Here is a 21,704-nt window from a genome sequence, read left to right on the forward strand (position 1 = left end):
TTTGTGAATAAAGGCCCACCCTGGAAGTGGAAACCGAGCGGCATAGACAGATAGGCACATACAGTTGAACAATGCATAGGATTTTAAAAGAAAGTGTTTCCTTTCTGGCTTCGCATCCTTTCAAATGTTAAATATTTCTGTCAGCTAAGAAGGGCTACGGTAATGGGCGCTTGAGAGAAGCAGGACACCGATAAGACCAAAAATATCAATTTAGAGGTGGTCTTTCCAATTTCTGCTTTTGTTTGAGTCAGGGAGGGGAGCCCGAGGAGGCCAAGGTCTCCAGTTCTGGGAAAGGAGAGTTCTTCTGGATTCTTTGAGCTACGGAGAGGCAGGCGCTGGCCCCAGGAAACAACGAAGGCAGTTCTGCCCCTCAAGGCTTTACTCCAGGAGTCCCGGAGGAGACCGCGACGCCCCAGTCCAAGTCTAAATCAGCCAGCTCAGAACAGTTTGCCAAGGCTGGACAAAAGATGTGGCCGCTCTCTCTTAAACAGACACACACACACACACACACACACACACACACCCCGAGTGTGCCCGTATGGAAGGTATGTGTGTGTTAAGGAGAATGGCCATTGCCGCCCACTGCGGGCTGCCGGCCCCACCCTGCCCTCGGCGGCTCCACGGAGACACACCGCGCGAGGGCCGCGGAGTCCTTCTCAGCAAGCCCCGGAGTGAGGGGCGGGGCCGGGCGGGGCCGCGAGCGCGCAGGCGCGGTGTAGGCTTCCTCGCGCCGCCGCCGCTGTTGCCGCCGCCGCCCGCGCTGCACCACAGGCCCGAGACAGACGGGGCCGGGAAGAGCCGGAGACTGAGGAGGAGGCGGAGGCGGCGGCGGCGGCGGAGGCGGGGCGACTCCGGTGACCGGGAGCGCCGCAGACTGGCAGCTGCGGCGACTCCCCCCTTTGTGTCTGGTCTGCTCGGAACCACTGGAAGTGCTTCCCGGAGGGGTGCGGGGTGTCTCGCCGCCTCGCTGCCCACCCTTTTCCCCAACCAGCCACCTACCTCCGCCCTCCCGCCGCCCCCCGCCCTCGGCCCGCGACGCCCGAGCTCCGCCCGGAGCCCAGAGCTGCGGGAGAACGAGGCGGCGGCGGCGGCGGCGGCGGCGGCGGCGGCGGCTTCTTCAGAGGGGTTGTGATTCGCTCACAGGAGCCATTGACGGGAGAAGAGGCTTTTATTCGTGGAATTTACCTCAGGCAAGATCGAACGGCTGCAATAAAAGAGAGAGAGGAGCGAATCCAGGAGGGCTGGAAAGGGCAGCTCCCCGCACCTCCCCTCCGCCCGCCGTCTCGGGGAGCTCCGGGCCCTGCCTGCTGACCCCTCCCCTCCCCCCGCCTCGCTTCCTACTGCCCCTCAGCCCTCCGGCGGGGCCCTGGCAGAACCTCGAAGGATTGTTCGGCGAAGGCTTGAATTGAAGGCTGTGGTTTGACCATGGAGGCAGGCACCTTTTTCGATCCAGTCGATGAACAGGGTTTGTTGTTCTCGAAATCCGAGTGAAGGAAGCACCGAAGCGAAACTTAAAAAGGAATCCTGCCCTCCTGGAGCCACGGGCGATGCGACTTGTGCCGCCGGGTGCCGCCGCCGCCGCCCGCCCGGCTTCGCCCTTCCAGGCAGTCGGGAACTTGTTCTGACCCTCAGCCCCGCCATCGAATCTCCGCTCTCCATCCCCCTACACCCTGGATATGTTTTCTCCCAGACCTGGATATTTTTTTGACATCGTGAAACTACGAGGGAAATAACTGCGGCGCTTCTTTCTGTCTCCCTGCTTCTCCACACGGACATGCCTTCAGTTTGGGTGGCCGAGACACCCGCTTCTAGGCGAATGAACCTCTCCAGCCGCCAGGGAGAGAAATGAAGGGAATTTCTGCAGCGGAATGAAAGCTCTGCAGCTAGGTCCTCTCATCTGCCATTTGTCCTTTCAGACTGCATTGTAATACCGGGCCGGACAAGTCGGACGAGAGCGAGGACCAGCCTCCCGGCCGTATCTCTCGGCCCGTGTTTACTTTCCATATTTCTTTTCTCTGCTCTCCTGCTTCTCGGCTGGCCCAGGGATGACTTCCTCGCTGCCGCGGTCCCGGCGGATGCCGTCGCTCGTGTGGACCGTCCTGCTGGTCAGCACTGCGGCCGGTGAGTAGCCCCCGGCGGCGCGTCGGGCCACTGCCCCTGCCTGCGGGTGGCGGGCGGGGAGCCCGCAGAGGCCAAGGCCTGAGCTCGCCCTTCGCGACGCGTCCAGCGATCGCTGTGGAGGGAACCGCGTCCCGTACCTGCGCGCCTTCCCCGTTCCTTCTAGGGAAATAACCTTGCATGTTTTTGTAGTTTCGAATCCCTACTTCCATATCCCCCCTCACCCCCCACGGGGGGAGGGGAAAGACATACTGGGTGTGGTATCTTGACATTTTTAGCTGTGAGGTAATGCAAGGATTAAAAATAATATTTTAATCGCCAGTGAACAGTGTCTATTATGAGATCTTTGCAAACACAGCTGTAGATTTTTATTTTAATGTAAAGAAGCGGATTTGGCTTACATGAAAAAGAACATCAACTGTAGAACGCACGCTTGAACCTTATTTTTAGATTTAGATCACTCTTTGGGAGTCCATGTTACTTTCATTATTCAGAAATGTTACGGAATGAATTGAATAAATGTTGAGTAAACCAGAACTTTGAGATTCTTAATACATTGTATAAGAATGTTAATTATTATCATTGGTATTGTTTTGTCCCAAAGTATTTTAGTAATTATATTTCCATTTTTCAACCTAGATACACTCGTATTTTATATGCTTTTGGAATTACTCTTGGCCTTAAAAGCATTTTCGATAACTTTACATTTTAGTCCTCTGGCATCAATTGGCTTTCCTGTCATTGAGACAACTTTGACCTCACATTAGAGGTGTAGATTTGAGTCCTAAAAGTTCTTTGACATTTTACTAAGCTTAAAGGGAAACAGTAGTCATCCTTTCCTTAGGATTTTTTTTTTTTTAAGTTCTCAGATACCTGAGAGAAAGCGTCATGTTTCATCTGCAATTATTTTTCAAGCGGTCTTTTGGTGATACGCTCTTAGAAATTTTTGGGAGTGAACTGTACATATAATTCTTAAGTTTGGTGTAGGATGGCCAAATAGATTATGCATTTAAAAATGAGTGAAGGACAATATAACAGCTTTCCAGTTACTTTTTTATTTTTATAAGTGTATTTTTAACATTCACATTTCTCATTGCTATGTTAAACACAGAGGTTGCTTGCTTATTTCCATTTTAAGAGTCTGCATTGGGAAAATTCTGAAAGAAAATTTGAAGTTTCCTTTAGTGCCTTTGATATTGTTGATTAATGTCTTATGTCTGTGATAAATCTGTGTAGTTGTATTAAAAGAATTTGAACTTTTGAATTGAATATATTTTGAAACTGGTATTTTAAATTCTTAATCATCACAATTCCTTTGGGGATTAAAACAAACAGTTTTTCTCTAGATTTCTTCAAATTGTATTAGTTGTTTAAATTCTCTAGCTGTAAGTCTTGTGATTCCTGTAAAATATGAAGAGAATAAAAGGCCTTAGGCTTAAGCAGTCATTCTATGATCAGAGATCTCAGAACATAGACTTTTTATGTTCTTTGTTATTCTTGACCTTTTTAGAATGTAGATTCTCATTTATAGTTGACAGGCTTATCATTTTGTGATCAGAACTGATAACATTATTTAAAAATAATTTGTATTTGGTAAATAAAATATTAGAATAATGTCCTTTAAAAAGGAGGGATTGAAAGAATCACTACTTTAAAGTGGTTTTAGTCTTCATTAGTATTACATAGTAGCAGATGCCAAAATTTGTAAGCTATAACAATAATAGTAATAATAATAATGTAATAATAATAGTGTTTATTGAATGCTTGCTCTGTGCCAGCAACTATTCTAACAGCTTTCCATGTGTTTTCTCATTTGATCCTTATGACAATTCCATACTCCAGCTGTAATTATGTTCCTTTTACAGAGAGGGCATGTGAAGTGCAGAGAATTTAAATAACTCACCACACAGTAAACTGTGGAGCCAGGATTATAGCCTGTACCCTTACCTATCACATTAATGATAACAACAGTTCACTCTAATTGGGAACATAAGATAGAGTAGTGCCTTCACTAAATCAGCCTTTGAAAAGAAGTAGGGACACTTGACAGGTTCTTCATTCAGCACTGGTTATTGCGGATGTTATTCTAAATGTGAAAACTTTGCCTAATATTGGAGTGGCGAGTTCAGTTTCATTAGGTACAAGGTGACTAGAGTGGGCCTACGTGGACTTGGGTTACATAGATGTAATGATGTAACCAGACAGGTGCAAATAGTACTGCTGAACAGGAAAAAAATACTAGAAGACCTGCTGATATCACATCCCTCTTTGGGGCCATAGGTGAATCCTTTATTTCTTTTGAATCCCTCTTTTCCATTTAGTGTATCTAGTTCTTGGATTCCTTAATTCTAAGAACATTTTGTATGCAAAAAATTAGAATTTATTAAAAAAATGTGTTTGGTTTATAAATGAATTCTTAATTTTAATCAAAGGATAAAATACAATGCAATACTTACCGCAGACCCAGCTTCTATTAAAAAAATTCGGGGGGCACCAGGGTGGCTCAGTCTGTTAAGCATTCTGCTTGATTTCAGCTCAGGTCGTGATCTCACAGTTCATGAGTTTGAACCCAGCAAAAGGCTCTATGCTGTCAGCACTGTCAGTTTGGGATTCTCTCTCTCTCTCCCTTTCTCTCTGCCTCTCCCCTGATTGTACTTGTGTGTGTTCTCTCTTTCCTTCTTCTCTCAAAATAAATAAATATTAACAAAATAAATTTTTGAAAAAAAGTCTTCATTCTTCATTTAGGTTGTAATGGTTACATAGCTAACCCTATATCCCACCCTACCCCCCTGTGCTTGAGCAGGCTCAGCTACCTTTTCCTCCAGTCTTCTTCTCTTCTTTCTTGCCATCCTTGGTGGCCTGGGAGGCCAGGGAACCCATGGCATTTCAAATAGCCTTATTGTTGGGATTCACTCCTCGAAGGTTCTCCAGGACAACTAAGAAACTCAGGATTCTGCATCACATCATAATCCTCCTCCTCCTTGGCTGGCTTAGATGTGTCCAATGGCTGTCTGACATCAATGTTAGCTGAATCTTTATGCATTTGAAATAATTCACTTGATTGGATTTCTTTCTTTAAAAAATTTTTTTTTGTTGTTTTTTGAGTAAGCTCTATGCCCAACCTGGGACTTGAACTCACAACCTTGAGGTTAAGAGTCATGTGCTCTACTGACTGAGCCAGCCATGGTGCCACACTTAATTAGATTTCAGTCTTATATCTCTATAGGAGTACATTGTCTACAGGAAGATGCACCTATTTAGTGTTCTTGAGCATTGAAGTTAATAAATATTGTTGAGGAATTAGAAATTTAGTAATCTTTACTTTTGTGTTTCTTGCCATGTGAGCACTGCAACAGGGTCACCTGCGGTTTTTGATAAAATACGTATTTCTGGCACTATAGCGTAGATGTACTGAATGGATCTCTCTGGGATCTATACATTTTTTAAAACTTAAACCCTGAAAGATTCTCCCTTAGGCAAGTTTATATAATCAGTCGTGATTGTTTGGATTTTTAAAGTATTGTGATTTAGTCAGCTTTTGGTGCATAATAGCTGGTAGCCATAAAAATATAGTGGCATACAACAGTAAGCATTTATTCTGCTCCATTTGTCTCATTCTTGGGCCCAGGCTGGAGGTCAGGGTAACATCTCTCTGCAGGGAAGCTTGTCTTATGGCAATGGCAGAAGTACAAGAGGATAAGTTCAGTCCCTAGCCATTTTTAGACTCTTGTTCTTTTAACATCTTATTTGGCCAAGACTAAAGACAAGGAGTAGTGAAGTACACTTTGGCTATAATGAGGCCATGGTAATATATGGACATGTGGTACTATTGCTGGAGAATGAAGAATTGGGATCGTCAGTCTACCACATATGGTCGGGAAGATAGTCCAAACTCTTACTGTTTGAGCAGGGCCAGACTCTTTTTTTGTTTGTTTGTTTACTTTTTAAATAAGTTTTTAAAAAAATCTTTATCTATTTTGAGAGAGAGAGAGAGAGAGAGAGAGAGAGAGAGAGCTCAGGAGGGGCACAGAGAGAGGGAGAGAAAGAGTCCCAAGCAGGGTCTGTGCTGTCTGTACAGAGCCCAGTGTGGGACTTAATCCCACAAACCTTGAAATCATGACCTGAGCTGAAATCAAGAGTTGGATGCTCAATCAACTGAGCCACCCAGGAGCCCTTATTTATTTAAGAGAGAAAGAGAGAGGGGGGAGGGGCAGAGAGAGAGAATCCCAAGCAGGCTGCATGCCCAGTGCACAGCCTGACACAAGGCTCGATCTCAAGACTGTGAGATCATGACCTGAGCCAAAATTAGGAGTCCAGTGCTAAACCAGTTGAGCCACCCAGGTGCCCCAGGGCCAGACTTTTAATTAGGCCTTTGCATAAAAATTATACCAGCTTTGATCTCTCCACAAGCCTACCCTGGCATGTGGGGTGATGTGGTAGTAGTGGCGTTGGTGTTCCTGTAATATGAAAAGTGGGAATAGAGAGATTAATTTCAAATGAGGACAACTCTCATTAAAGACCAACTTTTCTTTTAAAAAAAATATTTTGGGTGCACCTAGGTAGCTCAGTCGGTTGAACATCAGACTCTTGATATTGGCTCAGGTTGTGATCCCACAGTTGTGGGAATGAGCCCGAGTAGGGCTCTACGCACAGTGTGGGGGTTTCTCTCTCTCACCCTCTGTCTCTGCCCTTCCCACTCTTGTGTGTGCATTCTCTCTCTCTCTCTTTCAAAATAAATGAATATTTTTAAAAACAGGATTTTATTTTTAAGTAATCTCTACACCCAGCATGGGGCTCAAACTCATGACCCTGAGATCAAGAATTGCATGCTCCACTGACTGAGCCAGCCAGGAGCCCTTAAAGGCTAACTTTAACACAGAAAGAGAAGAAATTGAATATTGATTTCTGATGGGTAAATTCTAACTAGAAAAGGTACAGAATGAAGTCAGAGTAAATCAGTCAATTTTATAAATGACCATACCACTTATTTTGGTACTTATTCACATATTTGTTGAATGTCAGTTTATGTATTTGCTTTGTCCTCCAAATTACTTTTTGAGGACAGGGTTCCTACCTTAAACTGTTTTGCAATCTATCATATTGTTGTGCAGATAAAAGATGTTTAAGAAATACTAAATGAGGGGTGCCTGGGTGGCTCATTTGGTTGAGCGTCTGACTTTGGCTTAGGTCATGATCTTAGCAGTTCATGGGTTCAGGCCCCGTGTCCAGCTCTGTGCTGACAGCTCAGAGCCTGGAGCCTGCTTCAGATTCTGTGTCTCTCTCACAGCCCCTCTCACACTTGTGCTCACTGTCTCTGAAAAATAAGTAAACATTAAAAGAAAATTAAAAAAGAAATACTACATGAATGAATAATAAAAAGAAATTGGAGCCAGGAAGTGTTCTAAGATTGCTCACTTATTCAAATGATGTATTAATTTATTCTTTCTTTGTTTTAATTCCTTCAACTATAAAGTAGTTTAAGTGGTGTTGTAAGAAGACCCCTGTCTTGAGTTAATGAGACCTGAATTCCGTGTGATTCTGGACAGATTACACAACTTAGTTTTCTCAATTGTAATACTATGGGATTGGACCAGATTATGTTTGAAATGCAGATTCCAGGCAACTACCCCAGACCTACTTAATCTGAATATCTGGACAGTGAGTTTGGGAATCTGCATTTTATTTATTTATTTTTAAAATTTTATTTATTTTTGAAAGAGAGAGAGAGGGAGGGAGAACGAGTGGGGGAGGGGCAGAGAGAGAGAGGGAGACACAGAATCCAAAGCAGGCTCCGGGGTCTGAGCTGTCAGCACAGAGCCTGATGCAGGGCTCTAACTCATGAAGTGTGAGATCATGGCCTGAGCTGAAGTCTGACGCTTAGCAGACTGAGCCACCCAGGTGCCCTGGGAATCTGCATTTTATTATTTTTTTTTTTATTAAAAAAAAAATTTTTTTTCCCTCGTTTTTATTTATTTTTGGGACAGAGAGAGACAGAGCATGAATGGGGGAGGGGCAGAGAGAGAGGGAGACACAGAATCTGAAACAGGCTCCAGGCTCCGAGCTATCAGCCCAGAGCCCGACGCAGGGCTCGAACTCACGGACCGCGAGATCGTGACCTGGCTGAAGTCGGATGCTTAACCGACTGCGCCACCCAGGCGCCCCCCGGGAATCTGCATTTTAAACAAACATTTCCCCAGGTAAATTTTATGTACCCTGATGTTTGAGAAGTATAGGATCTAAGATTTCTTTTAACTCTCAGATTTTACTTTATTTAATTTTTTGTGCCTTTCTGGATCTTTTATTCGGTCACATTAGTACAAACATTTCTTATTTTAAGCTTTAAGTAATTATCTAAAACCTTTTTCTTTTTTAAAATTAAAAAAATGCTATTTGTTTGTTTAATCTTGGTCTTAAAGGTGGTTTGCTCTTTAATAAAAAGTGCTTTGCTCACCTAATATTGTATATGTTCATTTAGCTTGTATTTTGACCATTTTATTTTCCTTTTCCTTCTTCCAAAAAGAAAAACTACTTGTTAGTAGAAATAAATGGTTTTACTTTTAGTAAATTTACATGAGAACGGTTGATGAAACATTTACAATAGAAATAGTGTTAAATTAGACTAGATAACATTGATTTGGTTTTAGTTACAAATTAGTATTCCATGGAGTAAGTACTCCAACTGGATAAATTGCATTTTTTAAATTTCTGTCCACCAAAGAATTATATTCTGATTTAATTGATGTCTGCTAGAAAAAAATTAAATATGAATGCTGTGATATCTCAAAATTCACTATTTTTTACCATCTTGCATAGTACTTACACATGTTGAAGAGACTCCCATATTACCAGACTATTTCCCCCTTGTAGTTAAATGGTCTAGTCTGTGAATCCTTTCTAGAAGCAATAAAGATGGCTTTAGTAGAATTTTGAGGGCAGTAGACTTGATTTGTTTTTGTTTTTTTTTAAGCTTTTTTTATTTTTAAAAATTTTTAAAGATTTTTTTTAAGTTTATTTATTTAGAGACAGTGCCTGCATGAGATCAGGTGGGGGAGGGGCAGTGAGAGAGAGGGAGAGAGAGAGAATCCCAAGCACTGTCAGTGCAGACCCCAATTCAGGGCTTGAACCCGCGAACAGTGAGATCGTGACCTGAGCTGAAGTCTGTTGCTTAACCAACTGAGCCACCCAGCTGCCCCTTTAACTTTTTTAGATCTGTGCGATGGATATGACAGTTAAGGCTGCTGGATTACAATAATACAGTTATAATTTATGTATGGTCTATGTGACATTAGAAATAAGGCTGTGGGTAAATGACATGAACATTTTATTTAAAAAAAATTTTATTTTTAAGATTTTATTTTTAAGTAATCTTTACACTCAATGTGGGGCCCGAGCTCACAGCCCCGAGATCAGTAGTCACATGCTCTACTTACTGAGCTAGCCAGGTGCCCCTGACATGAACATTTTAGAATACATTGTATTATCAGAACTATTAGAACACAACATTTATTTCTTGCTGTTAGTTGTACTTAATACGGTACGTGTTTAACTAGATGTAGTTTCTATTCCAATATGCACCTATGGGACCAGGGAGAGGGGTACGGGGGCATGAATAGGATAGATAACATGTGGAAGGAGAACTAAAATGTCCAGTCAACAAACATTTATTAGTGCTTCCTTTGTGCAGGGTTCTTTTCAAAATATTGGTGGATATAAAGAAAAATAAGGGCCTCCTCTCCTCCCCCAAACATTTTATGCCATACCCTATATCACTTTCTGAAAGAGAATTAGATTTCATGCTATTTGGCAAGAGTAGGTATTTTGCAAATCTTACTAGCATTGTATTATTTCTTCTCTGCCTTTCTTTCAGGATGAGAAATTCCTGAAGGTATTCTGCAACGCAGGAAAAGAGACTGTGTTCCTGTGTGTCTTCTAGCTGATCTCTACCCTCCTTTTATTTCTCTCTTCTCTGCCAGCCTTCTTGAAAGAGGAGTGAACACCTATGGACTTCTATATCCTCAACTCCTTACTTGTCCCATGTTGTATATTAAATCATCAGTGACTTTCTAATTGCCTTATCCAAGTGACTTTTCAATCTTGTTTTCTTTGACTTTTCTACAGAATTTGAGAATTTTGGTCACCCCTTCCTTCTAACTCTCCTCATCTGACTTTATTAACTTTGCATTTCCCTGGTTATATATCATCTCCATCTTCTCTTCTCCATAAATGTTTTCTTCTTCTTTTTTAAATCTCCCTTAGATTGTCTTAAGTATACTTTTTTCTTATTGCAACTCCTCTTCCTTGTTGATTTTCTTTTATTGTTACTCTTCTCCTAAGCTTTAATTATTCTGGAAAGTAGATGACTTCTAAGTCAAACAGGCAACCAGAATTGGAAGCTAGAAAGGTTTGAGTTCCTTCCTAATGGTACCATCAACTATTTACTTTGGGCATATCACTTCTTTTGGTCTCAATATCCTCATTGTAAAGTGAAGGAGTTCACCTGTATGATGTGTATAGTATTTATAGCACTTTTGCTTATGGTATGAGAAAAGAAAATATATTTAGTTAGTAGTAAGTGTATAGCATTTTGAATGTTATATTTTGTTATTATTGAGTATATATATATATATATATGTATATAGTACTTTGAATTTAGCTTAGATTGGGGAAATCTGTGGGATATTCTGAAATGGTAAAAGTACTGCTTTGAAAGAAATTTAATTTTTTGCAAATACATTTTATATGTTGGTTGTCTATGTTGAGTTAGGATCACCAAAGTGTTCTAAAGAAAGGCTGTATAAAGAACAATCCATAACTAAGAATAATCTATAAATATAAAGGATGCTTTATTTATTTATTTATTTATTTATTTATTTATTTATTAAAGGGTGCTTTTAAAATAGTTGGAATCCTAGAATTTTAGAGTTGGAAAGGACTTTAGGGTAGACTTTAAATAGTTTCAAGTTTAGTTAAGAAGTTTAGTTAGAAGTTAGTCTAAGAAAGTTAACTTTTATACAATGTCTTTTGTTTTAATTTAATTTTTTATTTTAATTTCAATATAGTTAACTTGAAGTGTTACATTAGCTTAGGTGTACAATATAGTAATGTGACAGTTCTATTCATTACTCAGTGTTCATCATGATAAGTGTACTCTTAATCCTGTTCACCTAGTTCATCCATCCCCCCCCCCCATGGTGACCTCCCCTCTGGTAACCATCTGTTCTCTACAGTTAAGTGTCGGTTTTTTGGTTGATCTCTTTCTCCTTTGTTTGTTTTTTTTGTTTCTTAAATTCCCTATATGAGTGAAATCATGATATTTGTCTTTCTCTGACTTTACTTAGCATTATACTCTCTAGATCCATCCATGTTGTAAATGGCAAGATTTCATTGTTTTGTGTGTGTGTGTGTATATGTACATGTATACATATACATATACATATGTATGCCACATATTTTTTAGAACTTTTTTAAATTTTTTATTAAAAAAATTTTTTTAATGTTATATTTATTCTTGAGAGAGAGACAGAGCACAGCAGGGGAGGGGCAGAGCAAGAGAGGGACACAGAATCTGAAGCAGGCTCCAGGCTCTGAGCTGTCAGCACAGAGCCCAAAGTGGGGCTTGAACTCACAAGCCGTGAGATGACCTGAGCCGAAGTTGAATGCTTTACCAACTGAGCCCACCCCGGTGCCCCTGTTTTTTTTAAATTTATTTAGTTAATTTTGCCACATCTTCTTTATCCATTCATCTATGGATGGACACTTGGACTGCTTCCATAATTTGGAAATAATGCTGCAGTAAACATAGGGGTGCATATATCTTTCTGAATTATTGTTTTTGTATTCTTTGGGTAAATACCCAATAGCAGAATTACTGGATCACATGGCAATTCTGTTTTTAATTTTTTGAGGAACCCCATACTGTTTTCTACAGTGGCTGCACCAGTTTGCATTTCCAAGCAGTGCACAAGGGTTCCTTTTTCTCCACATTCTCAGCACACCACATTCTTACCAATTACTGAATCTGTTGACTTGCATCTTTCTGATTATGAGTGATAATGAGTATTTTTTCACATGTCTGTTGGCCATTTGTATGTTTTTGAAGAAATGTTTGTTCATGTCTTTTGCCTATTTTTAATTGGATTATTTGGTTCTTTTGGTGTTTGAGTTGTGTAACTTTTTTATATATTTTGGAAACTAACCCTTTATCAGATATGTCATTTATAAATATCTTCTCCCATTCAGTAGGCTGTCTTTTAGTTTTGTTGATTGTTTCCTTTGCTGTTCAGAAGCTTTTTATTTGATGTAGTCCCAATAGTTTATTTTTGCTTTTGTTTCCCTTGACTCAGGAGACCTATCTAGAAAAATGTTTCTGTGGCTGATGTCAGAGAAGTTACTGCCTATGCTCTATTCAAAGATTTATAAGGTTTCAGGTCTCACATTTATGTCTTTAATTCATTTTGAATTTATTTTTGTGAATGGTGTAAGAAATTATTTTAATTTTAAGATAAATAATGCCAGGGGCGCCTGGGTGGCTCAGTCAGTTAAGTGTCCGACTTCGGCTCAGGTCATGATGTCACAGTTCGTGGGTTCAAGCCCTGTGTCAGGCTCTGTGCTGACAGCTCAGAGCCTGGAGCCTGTTTCAGATTCTGTGTCTCCCTCTCTCTCTGCCTGTTCACGCTCTGTCTCTGTCTCAAGAATAAATAAACAATAAAAAGAAAAAAGATAAACAATGCCAAAGTCAATTTCAGCGTAGCTTTTGACTCAGTTATCACACATTCTAAATCAGTTGAGATCTAATTAATGCCATTTTAACTTCTGGTAAGTAAATTTTGTAAAACAGCTTTATTGAGAGGTAATTCCCATACCATACAATTTACTCCTTTAAAACATACATGGGACGCCTGGGGGGCTCAGTCAGTTAAGTGTCTGACTTCGGCTCAGGTCATGATCTCACTGCTTGTGAGGTCAAGCCCTGTGTCAGGCTCTGTGCTGATGGCTCAGAACATGGAGCTGCTTTGGATTCTGTCTCCCTCTCTCTCTGCCCCTCCCCTGCGCGCGCACACTCTCTCTCTCTCTCTCTCTCTCTCTCTCTCTCTCTCTCTCTCAGAAATAAATAATAAAACATTAAAAAATAAAATGTGCAATTCATTGTTTTGGTATATTATTAAGTTAAAAATTATGGTAAAACAGGGGCGTCTGGGTGGCTCAGTTGGTTAAGTGTCTGACTTCAGCTCAGGTCATGATCTCACAGTTTGTGAGTTTGTGAGTTTGAGCCCCAAGTCAGGCTCTGTGTGGAGGGCTCAGAGCTAGTAGCCTGCTTTGGATTCTGTCTCCTTTCTCTCTGTTCCTCTCCCACTCCCTCTCCCTCTCTCTCAAAAATAAATAAATGTTAAAAAAAAATTATGGTAAAACATATATAGCATAAAATTTGCCATTTTAACCATTTTCCAGTAGACGATTTGGTGGCATTAATTGCATTCACAGTGTTGTGTAACACACATTGAAAGTGTGTCACCAAAATGTTTTCATCACCCCAAACAGAAACTTTAACAATTAAGCAATAACTCCTATTTCCGCCCTCCTCCCAGCCCCTGGTAACCTCTAATCTACTTTCTGTCTCTGAATTTGCCTACTCTAAGGTATTTCATATGAGTAGAATCATACAATATTTGTCCTTTTGGTACTGGCTCATTTTGCTTAGCATAATGTTTTTAAGTTTATCCATGTTATAGCATGTGTCCAAATTTCATTACTTTATAGGGCTGAATAATAGTCCATTGTGTGTATATGTCACATTTTGTTTATCCATTTATCTGTTGATGGACACTTGAGTTTTCCCCTTTTGGCTATTGTGAACAATGTTGCAGTGAACATTATTATACAGTATCTGTTCTAGTCTCTGTTTTAAATTCCTATGGATGTATACCCACAAGTGTAAATTGCTGGATCATATGGTAATTCTATGTTTAGTTTTTTTTGAGGAACCGCCAAACTATTTTCAATAGTGGCTGTACCATTTCACATTCCTACCAGTAATGAACAAGTATTCCAGTTTCTCTACATTCTTGCCAACACTCATTGCTTTCTGTTTTATTTTTGTGAAAAATTATTTATTAGAGCCATCATAATGGGTGTGAAGTGGTATCTCATTATGGTTTTGATTTTATTTGATTTTCCTAATGATAAATCATGTTGAGCATCTTTTTATGTGCTTATAGACAATTTGCATATCTTTTGTTTTAAGCTTATTTTGAGAGAGAGAGCATGCAGGGGAGGGGCAGAGAGAGAGGGAGAGAGAATTTCAAGCAGGCTCCACATCATCAGCGCAGAGCCCCAGCTTCAGGCTTGAACCCACCAACCGGTGAGATCATGACCTGAGCTGAAACCAAGAGCCAGACACTCAACCTGACTGAGCCACCCAGGTACCCCTATATATCTTCTTTGAGTAAATGTCTACTCAACTCCTCTGTCTACCTTTTTTTCTTTTGAATTTGTTTTTATTGAGATATAATTGATACATAACATTTATAAGTTTAAGGTGTACCACATATTGATTTGATACATTTCTATATCACATTATGATTACCTACATAATATTAGCTAACACCTCTATTACGTCGTGTAATTATCATTTTTGTGTCTGTGGTGGGAATAGTTACGATCTAGTCTCTTAGCAACTTTGAAATTTATAATATATTTGTCTATAATCACTGTGCATTGTATCCAGGATTTATCATCTACTAGCTGCAAGTTTGTACCCTTAAATAACATTTGTCTATTTTTTTAAAAAAATTTTATGTTTTATTTTAATATTTGAGGGAGAGAGAGACAGAGAGTGAGCAAGGGAGGTGCAGAGAAATAGAGACAGAATCTGAAGCAAGCTCCAGGCTCTGAGATGTTAGCACAGAGCCCAACGTGGGGCTCGACCTGAGCTGATGTCGGATGCTTAACCAACTGAGCCACCCAGGTGCCCCTGTCTATTTTTTTAATTGGATTGTCTTTTTGTTGTTGAGTGGTAAGAGTTCTTTTATATTATGAATGTTAACTTTCTATCAGGTAGATGGTTTCTGTATGTTATGGGCTGAATGTGTCCCCTCAAATTTCATGTTGAAATCATAACCCCCAAGGTGATGTATTATAAGGTGAAGCTTTTGGGAGTTGATTAGGTCATTAGGGTGGAGCCCTCATTAATGGGATTAGTGTTCTTATTAAAGAGACCCCAGAGAGATCTTTTCCTTTTACTGCTATGTGAGGTTACGCAAAAAGATGGCCATCTAGGAAATAGATTCTTACCAGTTACTGAATCTGCTGGCACCATGATCTTGGATTTCCCATATTCTAGAGCTGTGAGAAATGTTGTTTAGAAGACATCCAGTCTCCGGTATTCTGTTATAGCAGCCTGAATGGATTAGGGCACCAATGTTTTCTCCTATTTTCTAGGTTTCTTTGCTATTTTTTAAAATTGTCTTAATAATATTTTTTGATGTACAAAATTTTTTAATTTTGATGGAGTCCAATTTATCTATATTTTGTTGTTGGTGGTATGCATAATTTTGGTGTCATAGTTTAGAATCCATTGCCCAATCCGAGGCTGTGAAGATTTACTCCAATTTTTTCTTCTAAGAGCTTTATGATTTTAGCCCTTATGTCATTGATCCATTTTTATTTTTTTTATTTTTTATTTATTATTATTATTTTTTTAGATGTGGAAAGTTTTTATTTCATTATAAATAAAATTATAGCATCTGATATCAACCTGAAATTTGACAATCACTTGAAGAAGTGTCCTTGTATTAAAAAACAATCTCATAATGATTTTGTTTCTTTCCTTTTTTACATTAATGCTACGGGTCCATTCTGAACGATAGCTATGCTTTTTAGGAAGAATCTGGAAACTGCTGTTAGGATGCCATCTTAATAATGTGGGAAACTACTTGGTCTTATTCTTTTTTTTTTTTTTTTTATGAAATTTATTGACAAATTGGTTTCCATACAACACCCAGTGCTCATCCCAAAAGGTGCCCTCCTCAATACCCATCACCCACCCTCTCCTCCCTCCCACCCCCCATCAACCCTCAGTTTGTTCTCAGTTTTTAACAGTCTCTTATGCTTTGGCTCTCTCCCATTCTAACCTCTTTTTTTTTTTTTCCTTCCCCTCCCCCATGGGTTCCTGTTAAGTTTCTCAGGATCCACATAAGAGTGAAACCATATGGTATCTGTCTTTCTCTGTATGGCTTATTTCACTTAGCATCACACTCTCCAGTTCCATCCACGTTGCTACAAAAGGCCATATTTCATTTTTTCTCATTGCCACGTAATATTCCATTGTGTATATAAACCACAATTTCTTTATCCATTCATCAGTTGATGGACATTTAGGCTCTTTCCATAATTTGGCTATTGTTGAGAGTGCTGCTATGAACATTGGGGTACAAGTGGCCCTATGCATCAGTACTCCTGTATCCCTTGGATAAATTCCTAGCAGTGCTATTGCTGGGTCATAGGGTAGGTCTATTTTTAATTTTCTGAGGAACCTCCACACTCCTTTCCAGAGCGGCTGCACCAATTTGCATTCCCATCAACAGTGCAAGAGGGTTCCCGTTTCTCCACATCCTCTCCAGCATCTATAGTCTCCTGATTTGTTCATTTTGGCCACTCTGACTGGCGTGAGGTGATACCTGAGTGTGGTTTTGATTTGTATTTCCCTGATAAGGAGCGACGCTGAACATCTTTTCATGTGCCTGTTGGCCATCCGGATGTCTTCTTTAGAGAAGTGTCTATTCATGTTTTCTGCCCATTTCTTCACTGGGTTATTTGTTTTTCGGGTGTGGAGTTTGGTGAGCTCTTTATAGATTTTGGATACTAGCCCTTTGTCCGATATGTCATTTGCGAATATCTTTTCCCATTCCGTTGGTTGCCTTTTAGTTTTGTTGGTTGTTTCCTTTGCTGTGCAGAAGCTTTTTATCTTCATAAGGTCCCAGTAATTCACTTTTGCTTTTAATTCCCTTGCCTTTGGGGATGTGTCGAGTAAGAGATTGCTACGGCTGAGGTCAGAGACGTCTTTTTCTGCTTTCTCCTCTAAGGTTTTGATGGTTTCCTGTCTCACATTTAGGTCCTTTATCCATTTTGAGTTTATTTTTGTGAATGGTGTGAGAAAGTGGTCTAGTTTCAACCTTCTGCATGTTGCTGTCCAGTTCTCCCAGCACCATTTGTTAAAGAGACTGTCTTTTTTCCATTGGATGTTCTTTCCTGCTTTGTCAAAGATGAGTTGGCCATATGTTTGTGGGTCTAGTTCTGGGGTTTCTATTCTATTCCATTGGTCTATGTGTCTGTTTTTGTGCCACATTGATCCATTTTTAAATGTTTATTTATTTATTTTGTGAGAGAGAAAGAGAGAGAGGCATGGGCAGAGAGAGAGGAAGACAGAATTGCAAATAGGCTCTGCACACATCATGGGGCTTGATCCCACATACCGTGAGATCATGACCTGAATGGAAATCATGAGTCAGACTTGACTCTTTTTTTTTTTTTTAAAAGCCGTATTAAATTTTTTTTTTTTCTTAACGTTTATTCATCTTTGAGAGACAGAGAGAGAGACAGAGCATGAGCGGGGAAGGGGCAAAGAGAGGGAGACACGGAATCCAAAGCAGGCTCCAGGCTCTGAGCTGTCAGCACAGAGCCTGATGTGAGGCTTGAACTCACAAACTGCGAGATCATGACCTGAGTCAAAGTCGGGCACTCAACCAACTGAACCACCCAGGCACTCCAGGAGTCAGACTTGACTCTTATCTGACTGAGCTACCTGGTGCCCCATGCCATTAATCTATTTTTTGAGTTAAATTTTATATATGGTCTGAGACAGGGATCCAGCTTCATTCGTTGCACATGGGAATCCAGTTGTGCCAGTGCCATTTGTTAAAGAGACTGCTCTCCCCATTGAATGGAATGCCCACTCTTAAAAAGTCAGTTGGGCACAGATGTATAGATTTATTTCTGGACTTTCAGTTCAGTTCTATGGTCAGTCTTTGGACCTTTGCTTTTCTCTGTCTATACTTTGGTGATCTCATCCATTCTAATTTTTTTTTTAATGTTTATTTATATTTGAGAGAGAGACAGAGTGTGAGTGGGGGAAGGGAAGAGGGAGAGGGAGACACAGAATCCGAAGCAGGCTCCAGGCTCTGAGCTGTCAGCACAGAGCCTGATGTGGGGCTCAAACCCATGAACTGTGTGATCATGACTTAAGCCAAAGTCAGATGCTCAACTGACTGAGCCACTCAATCTTCCTGCTCTCATCCATTCTCATGGCTTTAAAAATAGCTTGTAGAGGGACACCTGGGTAGCTCAGTCAGTTAAGCATCTGACTCTTAGTTTTGGTTCTGGTCATGATCTCATGGTTCATGAATTCGAGCCCCACATTGGGCTCTGTGCTGTCAGTGCAGAGCCTACTTGGGATTCTCTCTCTCCCTCTTTCTGACCCTCCCCCAATTGTGCTCTCTCTCTCTCTCAAAATAAATAATTAAACTTAAAAAAAGTTACACTTTCCCTATGAAAGAAAATAGCATGTAGAGGTGAACAAATTTCAAATTTATTTCCATCCCAAACCTCTTTTCTTGAAATCCTGTTGTGTGTAGCCATCTGTGTATTCAGCATCTCTGCTTAGATGTTTGATAGTTATCTCACACTTAATATGTCCTAAAACAAACTCCTTTAGTTTCTTCTGTAGGTCTGTTCTTCCTGTATTCTTACCCAACTCAGCAAATGGCAATTCTGTCATTCTAGTTGTTTAGGCCAAAAATTGAAGATATTTTTTTCTTTTCTTTTCTTTTCTTTTCTTTTCTTTTCTTTTCTCTTCTTTTCTTTTCCTCTTTTTTTTTTTTTTAAGTGGACTTCAAGCTCAGTGTGGAGCCCAATGTGGGGCTTCAACTCACAAACCTGAGATCAAGGCCTGAGCTGAGATAAGGAGCCAGATGCTTAACTGCCTCAGCCACTCAGGAGGCCCTCAAAAATTGAAGATATTCTTGGGGGCGCCTGGGTAGCTCAGTCAGTTGTGCAGCCGACTTCGGCTTAGGTCATGATCTCGCGGTCCGTGAGTTCGAGCCCTGCGTCGGGCTCTGTGCTGACAGCTCAGAGCCTGGAGCCTGTTTCGGATTCGGTGTCTCCCTCTCTCTGACCCTCCCCCATTCATGCTCTGTCTCTCTTTGTCTCAAAAATAAATAAACGTTAAAAAAAAATTTTTTAAAAATTGAAGATATTCTTGTCTCTTTCTTTTTTTACACTCATATCCACTCTGATACCAAAAACTCGTGGTTCTACCTTCAAAATATATTTAGAATCTGACTACTTCTTAACACTTCTGTTGGTACCACATTAGTTTAAAGGCCACCATCTTTTCTTACTTGTAATTTTTCAGTGGCCTTTGTTTTCTCCAACACAGTCACTTTTATTATATTCGCTTTTCAATATAGTATCCTGGGTCACCTTTTCAAACAGAAGTCAGATCATGACGTTTCTCTGCTTAAAACTCTCCAAAACCTCTGCCTGTCATTCAGAATAAAAGTCACAATCATTTGATTCTACATAATCTGGCCCCTACTTCTTATGACTGCATCTGCTGATCTCTGCATGCTCAACTTTTATTGTGCTTTTAACTTTACACAGAAGAAAACATTTAGAAAATCAAATGTTTTAGAAGAGGTTAGATTTAAGATACTTTATTCTGTATAATTTGACAGTGGCTACATGTAATGAATAAATCTATACATTGGGAGAATAAAGGAGGAGTCAAATGAACATTTCTTGAGCCTCTAACATAGCCACTAAGTGCCTTACATATTTATTGTGTGATCTCATCCTTTAAACAAGCTAATCAGTACCATTATTCTTCCTTATTTTATAAATGAGTAAACTGAGTAAGTGGGAGACCTGGGATTCAAGCTTAGGCCTCTATAACTCCAAAGCAAAGCATTCATGAAATATATATCGTGTTAGCCTGAAGGTATAAAATACTTGAACAGTATTTTAGGCATCTGAATATCTTACTGGATTTTAATCATTCAGGAATAATTTCTCAGGCTGAACTATGCCTTGGTTATGGTCTCTTATTTTGCAGTAAATGATAACAGATGTTTTAGGTTTTGGTTTTGTGTGTAGCATTCAAATGTTGATGGATAGTAAACATTTTCATTAACGATTCAAAGCTTCAGTTTTGGAAAGGAACACTAGTTAGATCAGAAGAATAACGATGACATATTTAGTTGAGGATAAGTTTTTAAGGTTTCCATCTGTTGTTAGTGATTAGAATCCTTAGGGGCCGGTCTAGTGTAAAGAGCAACTTTTAAATTTAGTTACTACACAAAGGGCCATATTGTGATGACATGAAAGGCAAGATTAAAAACAGCCAAATGATAACAAGAGATGAATTTATTCATGTTACTTATTGAAATAAAGTTTTTTTTGTGAGAGATAACTTTTCTGGGATATTTATTTTTCCTTTGGCTAAACCAATGTGTTAGCTTGATGAAATGGTGTTAAGAATGTTAATCTCTAAATGAAGTTTAGTTTTTCGCACTAGTTATTATCCAGCTCTTCTGTAGGAATCATTGTTTTGTCCATTTACTTAGGTTTATGAAAAATTCAGTTTTACTGATCCTTGCTGCTAAGTCCCTCTACTAAGAGCAAGACAGTAGTCTTAGTTTATACTAACCTCAGATTTGTACACTAAGCAACTAATAGGCTGTATATTAATGAAGTGATATAGATTAATGAAAATAGATTAAATTCATTACCTGAAAATAGATTAAATTCTAGTTATTTGGAATTAAAAGCCAGTGTGTTAATGCGTGGTTTTGGAAGAATATCACTTGGATAGGCTAGGTTATTCTAAAACAGCAGTGGTTATTTCTTGCTCATACTGTATGTCCATTGAAGACTGGCAGGAGTATTCTGCTCATCATTCAGGAATCTGGTTTGATGGAATGCTACCATCTTGAAAGTTGATGGTTGCAGTGCTAGAGGTAAAAGAACGTATAAGAAGGTCTTTCATGGCAGTTTATATGCTCTGCCTAGAAGACCGTCCCATCGCTTTCACTTAAAACTCACTATTTAGTCTCCCCTAACCTCTAGATCTTTCCAAGTATCTAGAAAAGGAATTTGGGAAACAGGACCAATGATGACTATAAGGAAGTAATAAGACAAAGATGTGTTGGCTTTGCTTTGTATTTTAAGACTTGTTTTGGCTTTTAGATTTTGACTTTATATCTTTTAACAATCTTTCTTGTTTTTCAGAATCCTAAAGTTGTAATAGAAGATCACTGTAGGGGTATGTGGATGGCTTAGTTGGTTAGCGTCCCATTCTTGATCTTGGCTCAGGTCATGATCTCACAGTTCGTGAGTTTGAGCTCCGTATCAGACTATACACTGTCAGTGTGGAGCCTGCTTTGGATTCTCTCTCATCTTATCTCTCTGTCCCTCCCCTGCTTGCTTGCTCTCTCTCTCTCAGAATAAATAAGTAAAATAAAAAAAAAAAAATTTAAATATTGTAAAAACGATGTTAAATGATAATGAAATATAGAAAATTAAAAAAAAATTCA

General features: G+C 39.8%; 1 protein-coding gene across 1 annotated transcript in view; it reads left to right on the forward strand.

Annotated features, from left to right (window-relative positions):
• The first annotated feature begins 1,003 nt into the window (after positions 1 to 1,003).
• The window catches only part of BMPR2 (bone morphogenetic protein receptor type 2), a 201,911-nt gene continuing 181,210 nt past the window's right edge, over positions 1,004 to 21,704 (forward strand). The window contains exon 1 of the mRNA XM_043577513.1: positions 1,004 to 2,121. Coding sequence (XP_043433448.1) covers positions 2,046 to 2,121 — 76 coding nt within the window. The 5' untranslated portion in view covers positions 1,004 to 2,045. The remainder of the gene's footprint in view (positions 2,122 to 21,704) is intronic.

The sequence above is a fragment of the Prionailurus bengalensis genome, chromosome C1 (assembly GCF_016509475.1).
Source record: "Prionailurus bengalensis isolate Pbe53 chromosome C1, Fcat_Pben_1.1_paternal_pri, whole genome shotgun sequence".
Lineage (NCBI taxonomy): Eukaryota > Metazoa > Chordata > Mammalia > Carnivora > Felidae > Prionailurus > Prionailurus bengalensis.